The sequence below is a fragment of the Neovison vison genome, chromosome 1 (genome assembly GCF_020171115.1).
Source record: "Neovison vison isolate M4711 chromosome 1, ASM_NN_V1, whole genome shotgun sequence".
In the NCBI taxonomy this organism is placed as follows: domain Eukaryota; kingdom Metazoa; phylum Chordata; class Mammalia; order Carnivora; family Mustelidae; genus Neogale; species Neogale vison.
The window spans coordinates 53,438,488-53,461,563 of NC_058091.1; the positions used below are offsets into that span (position 1 = coordinate 53,438,488).

General features: G+C 43.5%; 1 protein-coding gene across 4 annotated transcripts in view; it reads left to right on the plus strand.

Moving 5' to 3' along the window:
• The first annotated feature begins 1,832 nt into the window (after positions 1 to 1,832).
• LRP11 (LDL receptor related protein 11) overlaps positions 1,833 to 23,076 on the plus strand; it is a 46,961-nt gene continuing 25,717 nt past the window's right edge. For all 4 annotated transcript variants that reach the window (XM_044247016.1, XM_044247024.1, XM_044247019.1 and 1 more), the window contains exons 1-2: positions 1,833 to 2,773; positions 9,977 to 10,134. In XM_044247016.1, coding sequence (XP_044102951.1) covers positions 2,152 to 2,773; positions 9,977 to 10,134 — 780 coding nt within the window. In that variant the 5' untranslated portion in view covers positions 1,833 to 2,151. The remainder of the gene's footprint in view (positions 2,774 to 9,976; positions 10,135 to 23,076) is intronic.

The window sequence follows — 23,076 nt, forward strand, 5'->3', positions numbered from 1 at the left end:
AAGGTGAAAGGAATCCTTATGCTGTCAAGGACATCATTAGGTGGCTTCAGTTGCGTGGGGTGAATATCTCAGAGGTGGAAGAACCTGTAACCCAAAGTGTGCCACTCCCTGTAGGGCTAAGAGGTTAATATTTCAGGTTCAGAGTCATGCATATACACAATCTCATGAACTCTATGAATTTTCCTTTTCATGGAATAGCAAGAAACAATGGATTTTTTTCTTTTTTCTTCTTTTGTATTTTTACCTTCTAGTTCTAACTCCTTCTCTGTTCTAGATCTGAAAGCAAATATAAGCTCTAAAACCATATACATATATTCAGAAACTGCTATTTTTCTAACCAAATATTTTCTCTTTCCCTCTTAAAAACGACATTGAACCATGTACAAATTACAATGTTCATGCATCCAATCAAAAAAACTTCTGCACATGCCAAAAAGCAAGAAAATATGATCCATAATCAGGAGAAAAACGAATCAATAGAAACTCTGAAAAAAAGATGTAGAAGCCACTGGCAGTCAGTTACAACTCAGGTGTGGTCTCCGTGGGACCGGATTTTCATAAACCTTATTATGCCATTTAAAACACTACTGCTGGGGCGCCTGGGTGGCTCAGTGGGTTAAGGCCTCTGCCCTCGGCTCAGGTCATGATCCCAGAGTCCTGGGATCGAGCCCCACGTCGGGCTCTCTGCTCAGCAGGAAGCCTGCTTTCTCCCCTCTCTCTCTGCCTGCCTCTCTGCCTGCTTGTGGTCTCTGTCTGTCAAATAAATAAATAAAATCTTTAAAAAAAAAAAAAATTTAAAAAAAAACCACTACTGCTCTGGGGCCACTAGGTGGCGCAGTGGGTTGGGCCACCCACTCGGGTTTTCCAAGAAGGCAGGATCTCCAGGTCATGTGATCCACCTGCCTGGGCGGGGAGACATGCTGGGCCCAGTCAGCTTGAGATTCGCCCTCCATCTCCCTCTGTCCCTCCCTCTCGTGCTGCCTCTCGAATAAATAAACACAATCTTTAAAAACAAAATAAAACAAAACACTGCTGCTCCGGTTTGTAACTGTGTATGGTGACAGATGTTGCGGTGATCCGTGAACAATACATACAAGTGTTGAATCCTTATGTACACCTGAAACTAACATGTTACATGTCAAGCGTATCTCCATGAAGGAAAAGGTAATCTGCTAAATTTAATTAAATAAAATACGTCTTCACTAGATCTTGCATGATCCAAGCTGACTCTCTACATGCTGTATAGTGTTAAGTCATCAGGCCCTCGTAATTGAATGTGTTCAGATTTCCGGTTGTGTTTGTGGACATAGACTGCCTGTGACTACTTGACTTTTATATTTTTCAACAGCGTTGCCCGCCTTGTGCTACCCAAGTGCATCTGGGGACCCGAACGTGACGGGGACGTTGGAGATGAAGGACCAAAGACTGTCGGAACTGGTTCCCCAGTTCAAGTCCGTTTTCTAAACCGGACCCTGAGGTCACAAAGATCTGAGCTTCCCCAAGCAGGTCTCGCGTGTCAATAAAGCCGAGTGGGCTTAGGCACAATCCCCCGCCAAGATTCGGAGGGCCACTGTCGCCCATGCATTCTCAGGACAGCTCCGCTAGAAACCCACCCAAGAGGTCTCCCTCGCGCGCCCTCCCGGCTTGGAGGAGCCTGCAGAGACGGGTGTGCAGATGGGGTCAACGTGAGCCAGGAGCCTAGCCGCCGGCGGGAGGGGCGGGGCTGGTGGGAGGAGGGGGCGGGGCCGCACGGGGGGGCGGGGAAGGTGACCTGGGCGGGGCTTGGCGCGCCTCCGCCCCCGCCGCGGCCACTGTTCACAGGCCCGGTGCTGATCCGCGCCGAGGCCCTCTGGCCGCCTCAGAGAGCGCCCGGGTCCGGGCAGAGAGGCGCGGGCGTTCCCGGAAGCCTCCCCAAAGTACGAGCGGCGGTGCTAAGCAGGGCCGGCTATGCCTCCCGTCGCTGCGGTTCCCGCCGGCGACCGCGCGCCCGCGGCCTCGGGGGCACAGCCGGGCCCGGAGGAGGCCGCGCTGTGAGGCGCCGGGGCCTAGCGGCCGCCGCGGCCACACTAGACGCGCACAGGGTCCCGCGTTCTCCCGCCTTCCTCGCGCTCTGCGGCCCCTCCTAGGCCCGCTGCCTCAGCGCCGGCCGCCATGGCCTTCGCCGCCCCGGAGAGCGCGGGCATGGGGCGCGGGCGGCCGCCGCGGCACCTGGCGCTACGCGGGCTGCTGCTGCTCTGCTTGTGGCTGCCGAGCGTCCGCGCGTCCGGCCCGCCGTCCGCGCCGCTGTCCGAGCTGCACGCGCAGCTCTCGGGAGTGGAGCAGCTGCTGGAGGAGTTCCGCCGGCAGCTGCAGCAGGAGCGACCACAGGAGGAGCTGGAACTGGAGCTGCGCGCGGGCGGCGGGTCTCCCGAGGAGGGCTGCCCGGGCCCGGGCGGCGGCGGCTACAGCGCCATGCCGGACGCCATCATCCGCACCAAGGACTCCCTGGCCGCGGGCGCCAGCTTCCTGAGCGCGCCGGCGGCTGTGCGTGACTGGCGGCAGTGCGTGGCTGCCTGCTGCTCCGAGCCGCGCTGCTCGGTGGCCGTGGTGGAGCTGCCCCGGCGGCCCGCGGCCCCCGCCGCCGCCCCCGCCGCGCTCGGCTGCTACCTCTTCAACTGCACCGCCCGCGGACGCAGCGTGTGCAAGTTCGCGCTGCACCGCGGGTACAGCAGCTACAGCCTCAGCCGCGCCCTGGACGGCGGACGGGAAGACCTGGAAGTCTCGCCGCGCACGGGTGAGCACCCCGCGGGAGGAGGCCGGGCCAGACCTCCGGGCCCTGCTGTCCTGGCACCTGTTGGGTGGCGGCCCCCGGAGACCACTTGGGCAGTACAGTCAAGTTAGAGATGAAGCAACCTCATTCCAAGGGATTTTAGTTCGGGGGCATCCAGAGGAATGGCTTTGACTCCTGTTTTATAGATGGTTTCTGAGAAACCCGGAAGGCTGGCAGAGAGGGCACCATGGCCTGCTTCTGGGATTTTTCTAGCCTGAGGCTAATCTGAGAGGATTCACAGAAATTCGATTTAAAGGAGGAGAAAAGCTCTAAAGAAAAAAAAAGTTTATCTTAGGCTCAGATTTTTTTGTATTAAAGATTTTATTTATTTATTTGACAAGCAGAGATCACAAGTAGGCAGAGAAGCAGAGAGAGAGAGGGAAGCAGGCTCCCCACTGAGCAGAGAGCCCTATGCAGGGCTCCATCCCAGGACCCTGAGATCATGACCTGAGCCAAAGGCAGAGGCTCAACCCACTGAGTCACCCAGGGGCCCCTAGGCTCAGATTTTCAATAGGCTTAGATTTTTATAAGTCGTGGTTTGTGTTGAGTAATCGCAGGAGCAAAATCCAATTAGATAAAGACTGCTCGTGGCACACCCGTTTCTGAGCTTGGCTCCCAGAACTCACGATTCCACGTGCAGTGGCTTTCATCAGACAAAAATGAGAAGGGAAACTTGGTGTCAGAAATTTTGAAGTGGGTCCAACTGATTCCCATGAACAGTCCCTTTTGTAAAGAAGGTTAGGAAGGGATTTGATTTTAATTGAAAATAAGAAAGTTGAAGGCACGTCTCTTTAAAAGAGTTAATGAAGTTTTTTTCATTCTTTGGTTTTACTTCAGGCAGATGCTATGAATGATAGTCAAAGCCCATACAAGAAGCACAAAAAATGTGGTAGTTGGAAATTAAAGCCACTGAGGGAAGAAAACCTTGATTGGGCCCACATGTGGTTGGCTGTGTGTTTGATTGCATTTTGCTGTTTGATTTATGATAACATAAGAATGATATAGCGACATTGGGAGTGGTGGAGGGAGCCTCAGCCACTTTGGAAATCTGGAGTCTCTAGGATTCCAGAGGTCCAAACCATACCCACAGGTGGGCCCATCTCCTTACTCACCTCCACCTGAGAGAAAGCTCGGGACCCTTATCAGGGGAGCAGACATCAAAAGCCACCCTGTGACTGATCAGCCCTGAGGCAGACATTGGAAAGAACCCCAGAGTTTTCTCCCTGAAGCAAAAGCAAGAGACACTTTCAGTTGGACCTCCACCAACATCCTTGAGCCTGCCCCATGGCTATTACACACACATTCTTCCTCCTTGCTCAAACGTGAACCAAAAAAATCCCAGCAGTGAAGAAACAAAACCTTTCTCTTGTTCTCGCTCCATATCTGGAAGAAACCAGCCTCACCAGGTTTCTTATAAGCTAGAGGAAATTAAAAGGAAAATAAGCAAGGGAAGAATATGCTCATGGAAATTTAAAAAAAAATTTTTTTTTTAAGTTAAGTTTAGTAGTAGGAGTTTCTGAATCACTTTTTTTCCTCTTCCTTCTTTCCCCTTCCCTTCCCTAGGGGGTGTTTGTCTGGGAATTCAATTATGTAGATATTAGGGATAAAAATGTGTGGCCACAGGGCTCGATCCTCATTCTGGGAAACACTGTCATACTCACACTTCAGATCCCCAGCAACATGTCACTAGAAGGGTATAGCTCAGGTCCCCAGGTGCCCTCATTTGCAAAGGTCAAAGGTTATCTACCCACACACCCTGTGTTTGCCTTGCCTAGATGCTTAACCTCTTGAAGCTCTATGCGTCTGAAACTTCTACGTTTTTCCTTCTAGAACTGCCTTTTTTTCCAACTCTTGTGAGTATACAGAGTTGGAGGCTAACTGAGCATGAATATCATTTGGAAAAGCTCTTGCAGAGAATTTGTCAAGGGGCCATTTGAGATGAATAAAAACATCATGAAATGATGAAAGGGCACGTGGAATGAGATGGCACAAATTTATGGCAGAACCATCAGCCACGTTTGTCACAGCCGCTGATTTTGGTGCTGGGCATTATTATAAGGTCCTTAGACACATAACTCACTCTCCTCACAACAGCCAAAGATCTAGGTTCCATTATAATCCCCAGTGTACTAGAAGGCTCTGTGAGAGAAAGTAAATTGCTATAAAGGGCCTTGCCACACATGAGTCATGGAGCCGTGTCCAAGTGTCTCGGAGGAAATACATAGCAGACACTATTAAAATGGTCATTTGTTCTTCTGGGATATTTTTATGGGAAAGTGATCCATACTAAAGAAAAAGTAGGAGCCAGGAAATTTGTTGTGCCATTATTTATAATGGTGAAAAAAATTGATAAAGTATATGTCCAATAACAGAGGTTAAAAATTAAAGTGGCAACTGTGAAATTTATGTGGTAACATACATAACTAGATATGTTGCTAGAATATATAAGTAAATATAATTATTTATTATTAATAGCAATATTTATTGTTAATGTTATTAATGTTACTAGAATATATGAATAAATATCAATAAATAGAACATATTGATAAGTTAGTAGGCTAATTCAGGATATAACATTTATATTTCCTATAACTGGATATACTTTGGGGATATTTAGAAAGATCTGGGCTGACATCCAAACTGACAAATTTATCATTTGTGTCATGTTAGGCAACTAAGCCTCTGCCTCTCATTTCCTCATGAGTCTGACGCAGATGATAATACCTACCCCAGAGATTTGTGAAAGTTGAGTGACGTTAAGGCTCATGAGCAGTTAGCCTGGAGCCTGGTACAAAGAAATCACCCACTAAATGGCACCTCTTACTTATTATCATCAGCTCATACAGAGAAAACAATAACGTTATCACCAAAAATGATGATAGTCACATTGAGGTTGTGAATAATCTTTTCCTGAAGTGTTACAATTAGGAAGAAGACACAATGAAAAAAGAAAATCACAAAAACCAACCACATGGATTTTGACACATAGTATCTAAGCCTCTTCCCTTAGTCTTGCTCCCTTCTGTGTCCGGACTTCAGGAGTCTCTGTTAATTTCTCAACCTCCTCTATATCATTTATCATTTGTGTCCACACAGTACAGATCTAGGTTGCAAAACCTCCTTGTTATTATTAAGGCTTCGTTCACAGCAGTGTGTTGTAAATCAGATTACTTAGCAATATTCTTATCTGTACAAAATGTCTTAACTTGATATGCTCCTTCAAATTTGGTATGAGTCTTATTTTGCCTCTGACCAAGTGTGTTTAGTTTTCAAAAGAAATCAGTGTTTCTATAGTACTTAACATTGATTTATTACAGTTTAAGATGAAAATTCAAATTTACCTTTATCTTGTTCTTTATCAGCAAGCCAAGTTTTTTTTTTTTTTTTAAGTTGGGTGGGGGTTTTTTGTTTGTTTGTTTTTGTTTTGAGACAGCAAGTGTTGTGGGGGGAGCAGAGAGGCAGAGGGAGAGAATCTCAAGTAACCTCCATGCCCTGTGCGGAGCCCCATGCCGGTCTTCATCTCATGACCCTGAGATCATGACCTGAGCCAAAATCAAGAGTTAGATGCTTGACCGACTAAGCCACCCAGGCAGCCCTTCAAGATTTTAAGTAACCTGAGATCAAGAGTCTGACACCCCACCAACCGAGCCAGCCAGGTGTCCCAGCAAGTCAAATATTTTTAAATGATAGCACACTCCTTTCCTCTTCTGATTGTTGTTTATTTTTAAGACCTGTTCCTGGGTAGATAAGCTCTGACTTATTTCAGAATACATTATGCAGCATAATTTGCCCAGACTTGAACTGAGGAGGGAATGTATTTCTTACTTCCGTTACAACAGTGTGGAGGTTTTGAGGTTTTGCTATGCTCATATATCATATCTTAAAGCTTACCTAAAGAAAAGTAAACAACTAAAACTTCTTCTTCTAGGAGAGGCAGGATGAATTAGTTGTGTAATTACGTGGGATATTTCAGAACTTACATAATTTTTCCAATTTAAGACTTTGGGGTTACATCTTTGAGAGCTTAAAAATATAGCATTCGTTGTTGTTTATATCGTATAGGTATATTTTAGTTTGTTTACTTACAAAAAGTATTTTAAAACAAATTTTCATGCAAATAGTTGCTAACTATAATGTATTACTGCAAATTATAAGATGATTTCCAGAATTATAAAGTGATAAACCATTGTGTGGAAAGCAATGAAACTTCCAGAGCCAAAAGAAAGTTCTCAGTAACACTCTGTAAAATGGCTTATTAGTAGCGAAATTGTCACCTCTTTCCTTACCTGGGAGAAGCAGAATAAAGACCTCAGACACTAGTTCTTTGCTCTGTGATGGAAAAGGTAAAACAAACTTCTTTTTAGGCAAAGGTTGCTTATGTGGCTTATTTAAATCTGAATTATGAGTCTTCATTGTTTTAAATGACTATAAAGATAGGACTTGTCTTGGGGTGCCTGGGTGGTACAGTCAATTGGGCATTCAACTCTTAATTTCAGCTCAGGTTGTGATCTCAGGGTCATGCCCCATGTCTAGCTCCATCCAGCTCCGCTCTCAGTGCCCAGTCTGCTTAAAGACTCTCTTTCCTTGGGACACCTGGGTGGCTCAGTGGGTTAAGCCTCCGCCTTCGGCTCAGGTCATGATCCCAGGGTCCTGGGATCAAGCCCCACATTGGGCTCTCTGCTCAGCAGGGAGCCTGCTTCCTCCTCTCTCTCTCTCAGCCTGCCTCTCCGCCTTCTTGTGATCTCTGTCAAGTAAAAAAATTAAAAAAAACCAAAACAACTCTCTTTCCTTTCCTTCTGTCCCTCCCCCAACCTCTCTCTCTCTCTTTCTCTTTTTCAGATAAATAAATATTTAAAAAACCAAAACAACAACAACAAAAAAACACCAGGGAGCCTGGGTAGCTTTGTCATTAAGCATCTGCCTTCAGCTCAGGTCAGAATCCCTGCTCAGGCACCCTGCTCAGTGAGAAGCCTGCTTCTTCCTCTCTCACTCCCCCTGATTGTGTTACCTCTCTCACGGTGCTTCTCTCTGTCAAATAAATATATAAATAAAATAGTAAAAAACAAATAACAACAACAACAAAAAAAACACAACACCAACAACAAATGGGACTCATCTTCTCAGTAGACAAATGTAACCATCGGCAGTAGCAAGTGTGCTTATTCCCTGTAAATGGGCTAATAAAAAAGCCATCTCTTTTTGAGGCTACCAACAGCATTCTCATTCAGAAAAGCCATAGCTCTAAGAGTTGCCAGCCCCTTAGAGAAAATCTCTATGTCTGGATATCAGGAGGATCAGTAGATGAGAAGATAGGGCTGGACAACTTCTGAAAGGTCATGGTAATTTGCTGAAGGGTTTTTCTTAAGCAGGGAAATAACCCAATCAGATTAGAATCTCAGAAAAGTCATTTTAGCTGTAGTGTGTCAACAGTGACATTTGTTGCCTAGTGAGAAACAAATAGGATTGCTGCTAGCCTCAGGTGCTGGGATATCTGGGTTGGCCCTTAGATGTTTGCTTGGGAAGCAGCTGGGGCTCTGGAGGAAGAGAGCAGTGTCTCAGCAACGCATTCAGAGAAAGTTAAGGAAGAATCCAGGCCAGAATCTGGGCAGAGCTTCAGCGTGGGAGGAAAGAGGAGATAGTGAATGCCAAAAAGGGTAAATTACAAGAACCTATAGATTTTTCCCCCAGTTGTAGTACTAAGTTTCTTTAAGATATAAGTACATTTGGGCAAGTTTACTAATAAGCCTAAATCAATAAAATATTCACAGCTCTGCTCTTAGATATGTTTTCTATATGAAGCCTCTCCTATCCGTCAGCACTAAAGCAGCGATCAGTTAAAGATTAGTGGTTAGTGAACACTACTTCAAGTTAGCCTTGAATTATTTAGTACCATTCCAGATCAAACGTAAATACATACTTCTTTTGCTATCATACAGAAACTCTGTGCCAGCTTCTGTTATAAAAATCAGTTGTTTGGGGCGCCTGCTCCCAGGGAGCCTGCTTCTCCCTCTCCCTCTGCCTGCCACTCCCCCTGCTTGTGCGCTTGCGCTCTCTCTCTCTCTCTCTGTCAAATAAGTAAATAAATAAGATCTTAAAAAAAGGAAAAAGAATTTAAAAATAAATAAAAATTAGTTGTTAGAACCTGTGAATGTTTTCTTTGTTCCAAGATGAAAAATTATATTCTGGAAAATTTCTAAGTGAGTTTTATGTTGTATGAATCCAAGAATTTGCCTTAACTTTCCAAACTTTATTTTGAACACTTTATATCACTTCTATTTTAAAAACTTGAGGATAACGGGAAAAAATCCCTATCAAAGGTGGATTTAAAAAAAAAAAAACGATGTGTTTCAGAAGTCTTTTTTTGATAAATTTTTTTTTAAGATTTTATTTATTTATTTGACAGACAGAGATCACAAGTAGGCAGAGAGAGGAGGAAGCAGACTCCTGTTGAGCAGAAAGCCCAATATGGGGCTCGATCCCAAGACTCCGGGATCATGACCTGAGCCGAAAGCAGAGGCTTTAACCCACTGAGCCACCCAGGTGCCCCTTGATAAATTCATTTACTAGAACTTTGAACTTAAATTATTTATGAATTAAATGAAAATTTAACTCTAGAGAATTTAAGTACTACTCCAGAATGGATAGCCTAATACTGGGTCTTGTACCCACCACCTTGTTCTAGCTACTGCCACTAGCTGATGCTCTACACTGCCTCTTCTGCACCTGTTATAGTTGAAGTCCATATTCCTACTATGTTGCTATTTTATTGTTTATTATGTAAAGAGAATATGATGAAAACCAGTGAGAAAATGACTTTTAGTTGCTATACATTCTCTTAGTAGTTGCTCGCTGGATTACATCTATTCTAGCCAACAAGATACTTCTTTAAATAAATTATTTTTAAAATAGGGTATCAGGGGCGCCTGGGTGGCTCAGTGGGTTAAAGCCTCTGCCTTCGGCTCAGGTCATGATCCCAGGGTCCTGGGATTGAGCCCCGCATCGGGCTCTCTGCTTGGCAGGGAGCCGAGCCTGCTTCCTCCTCTCTCTCTGCCTGCTTCTCTGCCTACTTGTGATCTCTGTCTGTCAAATAAATAAATAAAATCTTTAAAAAAAATAAAATAAAATAGGGGATCATCCCTCTTGTAAACTGTTGATTTTCTTTCACAGAAAAGGATAAGCCCCCACTTAGCAAGGCCGGGCAGGATGTGATCTTGCAACTACCTACAGACGGAGTAGTTTTGGACGGCCGTGAGAGCACGGATGACCATGCCATCGTCCAGTATGAATGGACACTCCTGCAGGGTGACCCATCAGTGGACATGAAGGTAATTTGTGACATCGTTGTAGCGGCTGCAAATAATTTCCCTGAGGTGATCTCTCATAATGTTTTTCTACTCCTGTTCCCAAAATATCTGTAAGCTGGCAGAAGAGATGTAGGATGGAGAACGCGCAAGGGTGGTGGATGAAAAGGTGGTTTATTATATGAATTTACTTCCTACTGAGTAAACAGTGTTCTGATCCTTTGTTTTGAAGCTTACTCTTGTTCTTGCTGCTTTTTTGGCAGAACACCTCAAGGGGAAAGACTCAGGCTTTGTTTTAATTACTCAGATTACTTTTTAAATTTTTTATTTCTTTTCTTAGCTGAAGGTGCAGGTAGAAAATTTTAAATATGAAGGAATATAAAGAGGAAAATAACAATAGAATAAACGGATTCTTCACACTCTCCAGAAAGCAAGCACCTCACCTAGCAATGAGGCCAGTGTGAGGTAACTGAGTTAGCAAGTGAGGGGAAGTGTTCCTGTTTAGGCGCTCCCCACTGATTTTCCTCAGGCTTATGTGGGCCCATCTGGAGTTGCTACAGATGGGAATGAGTCACTCTCCCCTTGGCAGCCTACGTCCAGCAGTCTTTCTGGGTTGGTTTTTTTTGTTGTTGTTGTTTTTAATTGAGCTATAAAAAATTATATTAGTTCTAGAAGAACAACATAATGACTCAACATCTATATATATTGTGAAATGATAACCACAATAAGCCTAGTTAACATCTGTTACCTCATATAGTAACACGTTTCTTGTGATCGAAACTTTTTTTTTGAGGAAGGCTTGAAAACTTTTTTAAAAAGATTTAGTCTCAGTGACTTTCAAATACACAGTATAGTGTTATTAACTATAGTCACCATGCTGTACATTACATCCCATGACTTAATTATTTTATGACTGGGAGTTTGTACCTTTTGACCCTACTTTACCAAATTTCACCCACCCCTCACACCCTGCCTCTTGCAGCTACCCATCTATTCTCTGTATATATGAGCTCAAGTTCTTTGTTTAGATCCCACATCTAAGTGAGGTCATACAGCCTTTGTTTTTCACTGTGTGAGTTATTTCACTCAGCGTGATACCCTCAAGGTCCATCCATGTTGTCACAAATGGCAAAATTCCTTTTTATGGCTGAGAGTATGTATATATATATCTCATTTTTCTTTATCTAGTCATCCATCAGCGGACATTTAGTTTGTTTCTTTATCCTGGCTATTATAAATAATGCTGCAATGAACATGGGGGAGTGCATGTATCTTTTCAAATTAGAGTTTTGCTTTCTTTAAAGAAATACCCAGAAATGGAATTGAGGGATCAACACAGGGTACCCTGAGTTGTGAGGCAAGTGCTTCTTATTAACTCTATCAGGATCCTTCCTAGATAGGAGTATTTCCTGGCTGAACCACTTCCGTTGGAGGAGATGGAAAAAGTCTGCATCGGTCAGCTGGGGCTGCCGTAACAAACTAGCACCGGCTGGACAGCTTCACCAAAAGAAAGTTCTCAGTGTTCTGGAGGCTGGAAGTTCAAGATCCAAGAGTCAGCAGGGCTGGTTTCTTCTAAGGCCTCACAGTCCAGCAGTCTTTCTGGGTTGGTTTTTTTTGTTGTTGTTGTTTTTAATTGAGCTGTCAGCTACTTCCTATGTTTTCACAGGGTCTTCCCTCTGTGGGAAAGCACTGATTTATATTCTTTTAGAACAAAGGAATAATCTGCTGATCCTTCAAGACTAATTTATGTCCATTATTTACTCAAGGATCATACAGTCTTTGACTTGCCTGGACCTTTGATCAGCATCTTACCCAGCCCCCATCCATGTAGGAGCCCCTTCCAGTGGTTGTCTACTCTCTGCCTGGTATTTCCAGAGGTGAAAGCTCACTACTTCATATCACATCCTATAACAGCTTTCATCACCTCTAATTATTAGGCCAACAGGATGTGCCTCTTATTACTTCTGTGTACTGGACTAGATCTTCTCTTTGGAAAAGTACTTAACACATCCTTTTATTCTGTGTATCAACCACTTAAGTTTTTGAAAAAAAAAAAAAATGAGGGGCTCTTGGGTGGCTCAGTCAGTTAAGCATCCACCTTTGGCTCAGGTCATGATCCCAGGGTTCTAAGATCGAGTCCCACATTGGGCTTCTTGCTCAGTGGGAGCCTGCTTCTCCCTCTCCACCCCACTGATGCTGTCTTTTCATTATCTCTGTCTCTCTCTCTCTCAAATAAATAAATAAAATCTTTAAAAAAGAGAAAGAATGTTGAGGCTTCTGGGTGGCTCAGTCAGTTAAGTGTCTGCCTTTGGCTCAGGTCATGATCCTGGGGTCCTGGGATGGTCTCCCATTGGGCTCCCCACTCAGCAGGAAGCCTGTTTCTCCCTCTCCCTCTGCCCTTCCCCTGTTTGTGCTCTGTTCTCTTCCTCTCTCAAATAAATTTTTAAAATCTCAAAAAAAAAAAAAAAATCTGACACCCTTATGAAGCCCATATGTAAACCGTGGTTCTTCCTGACAGACTATGACCTCCTGTGATACAGACATTGTCTCTACTTCTACTAATGAAGCTTAATTTACATAAACTATTTTAGTAGCTGCTTCACACAATAGATTCAGGTTGAGTTTTCCACTAACAGAATTACCTAAAACCTGCTTCATCTTTCTGCATGGACTACTGCCCTGATGGCCTCTTCATCCTGTATTTGTATAATTGATTCATTGAACCCGAATGCAGGACCTTAAGTTTATTCTTTTTACGTCTCAGCCTTTTGGTTTTCATCTACAACAGAAATAATTTTGAAAATTGAGAGTCATCCAGCATATTTATTATCCTTCGATGCATTTTGTCAGCTGCAAAATTAATGTATCTTTATTTAATCTTTGAGGACTAAGGTTGTTCAGGAAAGGTAGACAGACAAGCCATCGATCATACCACTAGAGAGCTCCCTTGAGATGGACATTGACTGGTAATTGGCACTTCTGGGACATATTTGTTCAAGCAGCTATAAATCTGCATCCATTATCATCTAGCTTTGGGTATTTGCTACTAAAAGCTTTATTCTGTAAGCAATGAATTGCATATATGAGTGCTGAATAAAAATAATGCTGATGATTCAGTATTTAATTTATTGAAGATATTTATAAAGGCCTAACAAAATTAGGCATTTCTCATGGGCTTTTATGTCTGACTGCTCTGCCGTCAAGACGGAAATATGGACCAACTCCCCAGCCAAGTATATAATGTGCTGGCAGATAGATCTAGAGTTATACAACCATGATCTAAGTGACAGAGTCTGCAGTAAGAGAGCCATTTGCTACTAGACTGTGACTGTCTTATAATGGTGTACACTCACGAATGCTCCCAAAGTAAACTGTCATCCGACTGTGACTTCATCATAATGAAACTGTCATTGATTAAGCTACGCACTCAATGCCAGGCCTTTTGGACCCTTCTGCCATTCTCAGACCAGCCTCCCAAGCAGGCACATCCCCATCTTGTAGATTAAAATTATAATAAAACATCATTAAAGACTTTGAAGTGGCAAGGGATTACTGAGTAGCTTTTAAGGAAATGCTGGGGGTGGAGGAGCAGGTCCTTCAAGGTTAGCATTTAGAGATTATAGAGAACAGACTGTAATGCAAATGAGTCTTGTCCTGAGAAATACAAATAGATTTTTCATGTAGAGATGCAATTGATTTCCGCCCTGTGGAAAAGTGGATTTCAAACATGACATTTTAACCCCTGTAGGTATTAATCTATTAATCCAGGCATGTCAGTGCCTAATAGGTACTAACAGGATACTTGTTTCAGCTTTACATCTCCTAGCAACTTCATCAAAACATTCTTGGCTGCTTATAACTGTCTGTTCTTCAAATTCTCCTTTGTTTTTTGTTTGTTTAAAAATTTTATTTTTATGAGAGAGAGAGCAAGCAAGCAGGGGGAAGGAACAGAGGGAGAGGGACAAGCAGACTCTGCTCTGAGTGCACAGCCCAACACAGGGCTCTATCCCAGGACCCTGAGATCGTGACCTGAGCTGAAATTAAGAGTCGCATGCTTACCCCGCTGAGCTGCCCAGACGCCCCTCAGATTCTCTTTTGAATCTATGGAATGTCTTATTGGTTTTCTCTTTAATTAATGAATTAAATAAAATTTTTTTTTAGATTTTATGTATGTATGTATGTATTTATTTATTTGACAGACAGAAATCACAAGTAGGCAGAGAGGCAGGCAGGGGCGTGGGGGGAGCAGGCTCCCTGCTGAGCAGAGAGCCCGATGCAGGGCTGTGGATCCCAGGACCCCGGGATCATGACCCGAGTTGAAGGCAGAGGCTTAACCCACTGAGCCACCCAGGTGCCCCAATAAAATCTTTGAATCATGTTCATATTAGATTTGTCTGAGAGTCATAGTTTTAACATTTTGAGAATTTTCTTTTAAAGGAAATTAACATCCTTCAGCCACCATCTCACCGATCCCTTTCACTTGGGTAGCCTGATTTTATACCCCCAAATTCCCTTTTTCTTTTAAAGTTTATTTATGTTATTTTTTGATCTCTACACCCAATGTGGGGCTTCAGCTCACCACTCTGAGATCAAGAGTTGGTTTTCTCCCAACTGAGCCAGCCAGGTGTCCCTACAACCCCAAATTTCTGACAGGAAAATTGGCACTGTCAAGTAAGGTGTGGGTTTTGGGTTGTTTTGTTTTTGTTTTTGTTTTTTTCTGAGAATGGGATCCAGTTTACTGGAATGTTACTGCAGTCCTCTATCCAGCTGCAAAACAGGGCTCACTCGGAAGGTTGTTGGGAATGGGGTGAGAGCAGTTCTAGACTAGCACAGCAAAGCAAGTAAGTTAAAACCCAACGTGGGATGCACTTGTTCTTATGCCCCTTGATATTCTTATGTCCTTTGATATTCTTATGCCCTTTGACTGTCCCCACCCCTCAGGAGCACTCACTGATCAGGCTCTCCACTGAGAACACAATGTTTGCTCAAGATTCTCTCCTTCTCCCTCCCTGCTCTGGCCCTCCCCCTGCTCCTGCACAGAGAAAAACCAGAGCAAACAGGAACATGGATCCTTCTTGGTAAAATCCAAGTTGGATAAAATCCAAGTTGGACACCAAGAGGTGTCCCCATTATTCTCATTTTTAAACCACCCACAAATAGATAAAAATGGTATCTTATAGGGGTTCCTGGATAGTTGAGTCAGTTAAGCCTCTCTCTCTCTTTTTTTAAGAATTTATTTATTTATTTGAGAGAGAGAAGGAGAGAATACAAGCAGGGGGAGGGGTGGAGGAAGAGGAAGAAGCAGGTTCCCCACTGAGCAAAGAGTCTGATGCAGAGCTCAATCCCAGGACCCCAGAACCATGACCTGAGGCAAAGGCAGACAGACACATAACCAACCGAGCCACCCAGGCACCCCCAAGCCTCTGACTCTTGACTTCGGCTCACGTCACGATCTCAGGATCATGAGATTGAGCCCCATGTGGATCTCCACACTCAGCATTGAATCTGCTTGAGATTCTCTCCCTCTCCTCCCTGCCAATAGATCTTTTTTAAAATGGTATTTTATAATTCAGCCTTAGAGAAGAGGTTTCTGGGAAAGGAACATAAATAGAAACAATAGTTGACTTTTTTGACATAGGACGAGAGAGCGCAAAATAACTGTTGGATTTCACATTGCACTGTCTCCTTGTATAGGAGCCATTTTGTCACTTACTCCTCCTCAGATTTCCCAGGATATAATTTGGGTCAATTCTGAAAATGCTCACAAAAGGAACAAATCTTTACATGGTAACAGACAACTTAAAAACCTCCTGAGAGACTTTAGAAAAATTTAGTGAGCAGAATTTTCAAGGTAGCCTGTTTGTATAACTAAGACATAGGTTCCAGAGAACCTACCGTGGTCTTTGAAGATTAAACTCTAACTATATCTGTTGTCTTCTGTTTTCTACACATCTTCATTGATAACAGGTCAGAGAAATACATAAAATCTGTAAATCACAAAGGAATTTCTAACAATAACAAGAGATTCCTGTAGAAGTATTTTCAGAGGTATTTTTAGAAGGAACGATGAGCTGAAGAGGGGTTTTACTGACAGAAGGACCATGTCTCCCTTTTCTCCTTCCTCCCTCCTTCCTCCCTTTATTCCTTTCTTGATGTTTTTCCCCTTCCTCTCCCAAAGCTTAGAACTGTGCTTATACTTCCTAGGATTCTAATAATACTTTGGAATTGGTTTCTCAGCTAATCTTTCCAAAAGCATTCTTCTAGTCCCCAAATCTGTTTCATCCTTCAAAGCACAATGGGCAGAACAGCATTGCTCAGGGCTCTGGACTCATATAGATATTACAAAGCACCCTTGAGTGTTGTCTGACAATTTCTTTGCACCTCATCAGAGAAGAAACTAGGTACACAAAACCTATTATTATTTCTCAGCTATTGAACAATTTCCTGTCTTCATAAAAACAAAATGAAAATCATTTCATTAAAAGTTATCCCAGACATTCTAGGCCTTTGGCTGGGGGAGATAAGGCTGTTTCTAAATTAAAAAAAAAAAAAAAAGAGAGAGAGAGAGAGAAAAGTGGTAATTGGGTACCTGAGAAAGTTTCATATCACACTTAACCTATTTCATTCCTCCTTCAAGTGCATCAATTCATCATAAATGTAAGAGAGCAAACAGGTAAGAACTGTAACAGAGCACCTACTTTGCTATGGTTTTTGAATCCTAGCTCTACCGCTTCCTGTCTGTGAGACAGATGGTTTAAGCCATTTGTAAAATGAGAATAAGAGGAGTCCTCCTCTCAAGGCATTATTATTGGGGTTAAACAGGGTCGGGTAGGTAAGCCCCTGGAGCTGTGAGCCACACACAGTAAACATTCAAACATCATGGTATTCTATTTATTATGAGATCATTTTCCCCTTGATGGTATTCACACAATTCTTTTTTTTTTTTAAGATTTTATTTATTTATTAGACAGAGATCACAAGTAGGCAGAGGCAGACCGAGAGAGAAGGGGAAGCAGGCTTCCCGCTAAAAAGAGAGCCCAATGCGGGGCTCGATCCGGGGACACTGGGATCATGACCCAAGCCAAAGGCAGAGGCTTTAACCCACTGAGCCACCCAGGCGCCCCATTCACACAATTCTTGATAGCCTTGTCTTACACCCGAGCAAGACTATGTTGCTGCATGGGTCCTGTTCTTCTAGAGATTCTCCCAAAGGAAGCCCAAACCACAAAGACTCCCTCTACCCGCTCACCGGTACACAAAAGGACTTTAACAGGGAACAAAACCGCAAATGGCTAAACAGTCAACCAAAAGGACTTTAAGAAGGAACAATTTTGACACTGAGAAAGCCAGAAGGTCTAGGTGTTTCCTGGGAATGAGAGCAGAAGCAGAAGGAGAAGAGAAGTGAAATATACCACACCCCACAGAATCTGACCAAGGGTGAACTGCCTCAAACTGTCACCCCCATCCTTGGACTCAGTCCTTCCATTCACCCAAAGCTTTGAATAAAGGACGAAAAGTAATGGCAGCCCACAGGGCATTTTCAGGACAAAGAAGATTCCCAGGGCTACAAATTTCCTAAGTAACACCTGGAGATAAGCTGGTGCACATGAATGAATAGTCTATTGTGGTTTTGAGGATTTCTTAAAAAATGAAGGGTGTAGAGGGGAGAAAAATCCAGCAAATTCTAGAACTCACAGCTCCAAGTGAGCATGTCAGATAGGGTAATAATTCATGGCTGCTGTGTTTCAATGTTAACTATGAGCTTAAATGTAGCCTACCCCTCACTTAGGTATAAATTCTTTTTACACAATACTCAAGACCTTGAATATTTAATTGCATTTTTTTTTCTTTAAGAAAATTTCTTATAAAGAAATGTTGAAAAATAATCTCCCTGGGGGCGGGAGATATATAATTTATGAAAAATAAATCTGAGTAAATTGAGTTAGGAAAGATCTATTCCAGTAAGGGCAGAAGCTTTGAAGTTCTTTGCCTGTTCAGAAACAAACACACAACTTCTCAGAAAATAAATCAACAGCACTGTAGGCTTCCAGAATCACAGGAGACTGCAGTCTATCTGTTCTTCTGGTCAGGTGGGGCTTCAACCTGATTTACTGTCTGCTTTTCTTAGACCATTACAGCTGGCCAGTCTGTATATAAACTGTGCCTGGGTTCTTTCTAAGAAACGGTTCTTGGAATAAGGACCTTGGAAGGCCTCACTCTGCTGACCAGGAGGTTGGATCTGGAACCACTGTGCATATGGAATTTGGAATCAAATGACCTGGGCTCAAGCCCAGTTTTGCCAATTCCCTAGCAGGGTGTACTTGGGAAAAATATTTCATTCTTTAAGCCTTAGCTTCCTCAATTGTAAAGAGGTAAATACCATTTGATAGAGTTTCAGTAAGGGTCAAAGTAGGAAAATGCAAATAAAGCACTTAACTTACCACAGAACATAACATGAGCAGTCCAGGAGAGGTCACTATGATAATGAATTCTAAACATCATGGGATTTAAATACTGGTCTCTTTTGACCGATAGTTTAGCTGAGCTACAAACAGAATAGATTTACTCACTTGTATATAAACAAGAAAGTATGAGGCCTTCTTCAAGGCAAGGGGCAAGGGTGTAAGGCACTGGGAAAAATTTGTAGGGCCTAGTGCCCTTGACACCAGTTGAGGAGATTAGACGCACACCTAAATAACTATCACACCAAGTAGAAAGGGCAGGGTTGTAAAAGGATGTAGATAAAGTGCTCCTAGAATACAGAGAAGGAGAGATCACAATCCAGTTCAGGGAAGTCAGAGACTTCACAGATGGGCACCCTGTGGTATGTATCTCTGTAATCTTAATATTCTGACAAACAGGACTTATAAAATTATATTGACTTGAACTTTTCAGATTGAAAAAATCCACATTCTAGAGTGCAACATGCTGGATATTCAAAATCAATGTGTATCCTATGAGTATGGTGACCTAGGGCCATAAAATCAGAATCCATTGAAAATGAGAATCAGGTTTGGCTTTGCCCAGTGGACAGTTGGCCATTTGCCCAGTGGCCTGTGTAGTAACATAACATACTTTTACTTTTTAAGTAATAACACAGAGAAAATTATATTATTTATATTTATATATGAATTTATATAAGTTCAGAAATTTATTTATAATTTATAATTTTATTATATTGTTATATCATATACTTATATATTATATACTACATTATATATTATATTAAATATGATTCATAATTATGCATTTATAATTTATAAATTTTATTTACATATAGATTTATATTATATTATTAAATAATATTATTTCTAAGAAATAATACAGAGATGAGTGCCTGGCTGGTAGAACATGAACACTTGATCTTGGGGTTCTAAGTTCAAGCCCCATGTTGGGTATAGGGATTACTTAAAAAAAGGAAAAAGGGGCACCTGGGTGGCTCAGTTAGTTGAGCTTTCTACTCTTGGTTTTTAAAGATTTTATTTATTTATTTATTTGATAGACAGAGATCACAAGTAGGCAGAGAGGCAAGCAGAGAGGAGGAAGCAGGCTCCCCGCAGAGCAGAGAGCCCAACGCGGGGCTCGATCCCAAGACCCTGAGACCACGACCCGAGCCGAAGGCAGCGGCTCAACCCACTGAGCCACCCAGGCGCCCCTCTACTCTTGGTTTTGATTTCGGTCATGATCTCAGGGTTGTGAGGTCAAGTTCTGAGGCAGTCTCCGCACTCAGCAAGGTCTGCTGAGATTCTCTCTCCCCTTCTGTCCTTCCCCCTGCTCCTGCTCTCTCTCTCTCTCTCACTAAAATAAAGAAAAATAAATAATACAGAGAGATCTTATGTACACTTTACCTACTCTACCCACATCTTGCCAAACCAAGATACCAATATTAATCTTCCCTAGTTTGGGAAGGAGAGAAGGGCAGTAGGAGAAGAAACAAGAAAGAAGCAGTACTAATCTTTTGTCTGTGGAAACTCTGCTTTATGGCCAGGTGTCAAGAATATTGGCTCATGTTCTCAGGGAATATTATCCTGCTCTCGGTTCAAACAATGAGAACGGTCGTCTTATTCTCTTTCTCCTATATGTATTTTTTACCCTAACACCTAGAAAATGTTTATAAAATACTTTAAATCCATTCCAATATCATATAAATATGAGAAGATATCTGGAAGGATTACCTGGGGGCTTGAAGGGAAAATATCCATCTCACTGTTCTAAATATTCTAAATATGTGATTTCAAGGAAAGACACCCTTTGTTAGCTAAATGAGTAATGAGGGTCGAGGAGGGGATATTAATCAGAATAGATCTAAACATAAGCTCACCCAGGACTTTGAAGGTTATCTCCATGGTCTGGATCTGGACCAGTGTTTCCGACATCAGAAGCGAGGTGCCTAGGAAGGCAGAGAGAGACATCCAAAGCCCAGGTGATCCTTGGCCTCTTTGACAGGGGATGCTTTGTCCTTCCAGCCCCAGCATTGAAAAGAGGGTTCCCAAACAACCTCCAGGTCCTCAGATTTTCAGTTTAATCCTAGTGTGTTAAATGTTGACATCCAAGGGGCTCAGGCACAGGCCTGGGTAATGATAGGGCCCACGAAGATGGCCCATCTGGATCCCTTGCTTCAGGGTCTCCCTGGTGTCTTTAAATCTCCATTCGCTTCACCTCCAGCTCACCCGTACGGCCCCACTCAGGGTCGCCCTGACCTTACAAATGTCATTCTGTTCAATTCTACAGTCTACCCTCTCCTCTCATGTACCCAGGCAGCAAAGCCCTCGTCTGTTGGCTTTCTGCTGGCTTAGGTCTTCTCTGCACTTGGGCAGACCAGCTGGGATAGCTTCTCTCCCTTGCAGCAACTTACTGGAGGCTGCAGGGCTCAGTGCGGTCATCATCAGCCTATGTACCCATATGTTCCAAGAAGCAATAAGTAGTGGTCTCACCTGTTACATTGCTGCCCCCCAGCAAGGCCTCCCTGATTCTGAGCCAGAGCCCGAGAGCGTGAGAGTCCAATACCTGCACCAGCCTTACCATCACCTGCCCCTTGCAGTCATTGGCTTCCCTTGGTTCAGCCTCACACTCCTGCAGCCACAGAGAGAAGTCACAACTGACACTTACCTTACAGTCATGTGTACAAAGATGGGAGGAGAAGTTTCCAGAAGAAAGGGATGCTGGGCCCCAATCCCGCTGGAGTGCAAATCTCAACCACTGCAATGACTCAGGCTAGAGACAGGGTGGGCTCAGACCAGAATGGGCTCAGAGCAGGATGGTGACAGTGACAGTGGACGTAATCAGAAGTGGTTAAATTCTTTTTTTTTTTTTTTAATTCTGGATTTTAAAAAAAGAATTTATTTTATTATTAGAGAGAGCATGTAATTGGGGGTTCAGCAGAAGTAGAGGGAGAGAACCCCAAGCAGACTCTGCACTGAGCACAGAGCCCACTGGGGTGCTTGGTCTCAGGAGCCTGAGATCATGACCTGAGCCAAAAATCAAGAGTCTGATGCCCAGCTAACTGAGCCACCCAGGCACCCCTGGATGTGTTTTTAAAGTAGGGCCAACAGGGGCACCTGAGTGGCTCAGTGGGTTAAGCCTCTGCCTTCGGCTCAGGTCATGATCTCAGGCTCCTGGGATAGAGCCCCACATCAGGCTCTCTGGTCGCACCTGCTTTCAACCCCCTCCCTCCCCACCGCCTGCCTGTCTGCATACTTGTGATCTCTGTCATATAAATAAATAAAATCTTGAAATTAGAGCCAATAGGATTTCCTGATGGATTGGATATGGGATGTGAAAGACAACAGGGGTTCAATTCGACCCTGCAGTCTCAAACCACAGCTCTTGTCTCATTTTAAACCCCACTCATCTGAATCTCTGCTGTTCTCAGACATTGGCAGCACCCTCTTGTTCCCAGGATCAGTGTCCCACTCCAGACTGCAATTATCTTGTCATCTTCAGCTTTCTCTCTGTGTGCCCCTCAGGTAGTGTTTTAGGTCTCACAGAAGTGACCCCTGTTTGATGTTCTCTTAGCATAGCTGGGCCTGAAGATCACGTAACCATGTGGCAGTGATCACTGCTTAACTTCTCTTTGAAATAAACCACAAAGAACTGGTGGCCTTCTCTGCCAGCTGTCCAGCTTACAGCTTTTTCAAGGAGAGTGATGGGACCGCTTATAACTGGTTTTACACCTGGAGGTCTCAACTCTGTCACCGTCTCAGTGAGTGACAGTCATATTATTGAGATTTCATTTCCCTGTGTATAAAACCTGGGTGACTCAGCTGAGATGGGAACTAATCAAGGGAGATAATGGATATACTTAAGTGTTTACTATATCTCAAGATCTTTTGATATATATCTATAATTCTATGTAAGCCCTATAGTAAGCTCTTTTTACATAGCTATCTCGTTTGATCCTTATAAAGTAGATGCCATTATTACTTCATATCACAGATGAAGAAACTGAGGCTTAAATAGGTCACGTGACTCGAGCAAGGTCACACAGGTGGCACACGGTGAACCTGGCCAGTCCAGCTCTGTTGGACGCCAGACTTCACTCTTAACCACTTCACTCACATTTCCTCTGGTGTCATCGGTGTGTCGTCTGGGTGTGCCTGCTACGCACAGATGCCCAGATCCATCCCTCACTCAGACCCTCTGAGTCAGACTCTGAGGCTGGGCTGGGAAATCTGTGCTTAACCAGAGCTCCAGGTGACTAATTCCTGAGAGGCCTGAAACGTGGCAACGATTGTATCTCCTTCCATTGCCTCTGAGTAATGGTAACGCCTTCTGCTGGTGTGTGTATATAGTCCTGACAAAGCCTCAAAGCCAGGGTCATGTGCGGGAACCTCAGTTCTAGGATTTCATGAATACAAACCCTGTCGGATAGTTCTCACGGGGCAGCAATTCTCTGTGCCTTCAAGAGTGTTAATGCAGCCCTGTAATAAACCAGGTAATGGTCAGGATTCATTTGTAGCCGCTCTC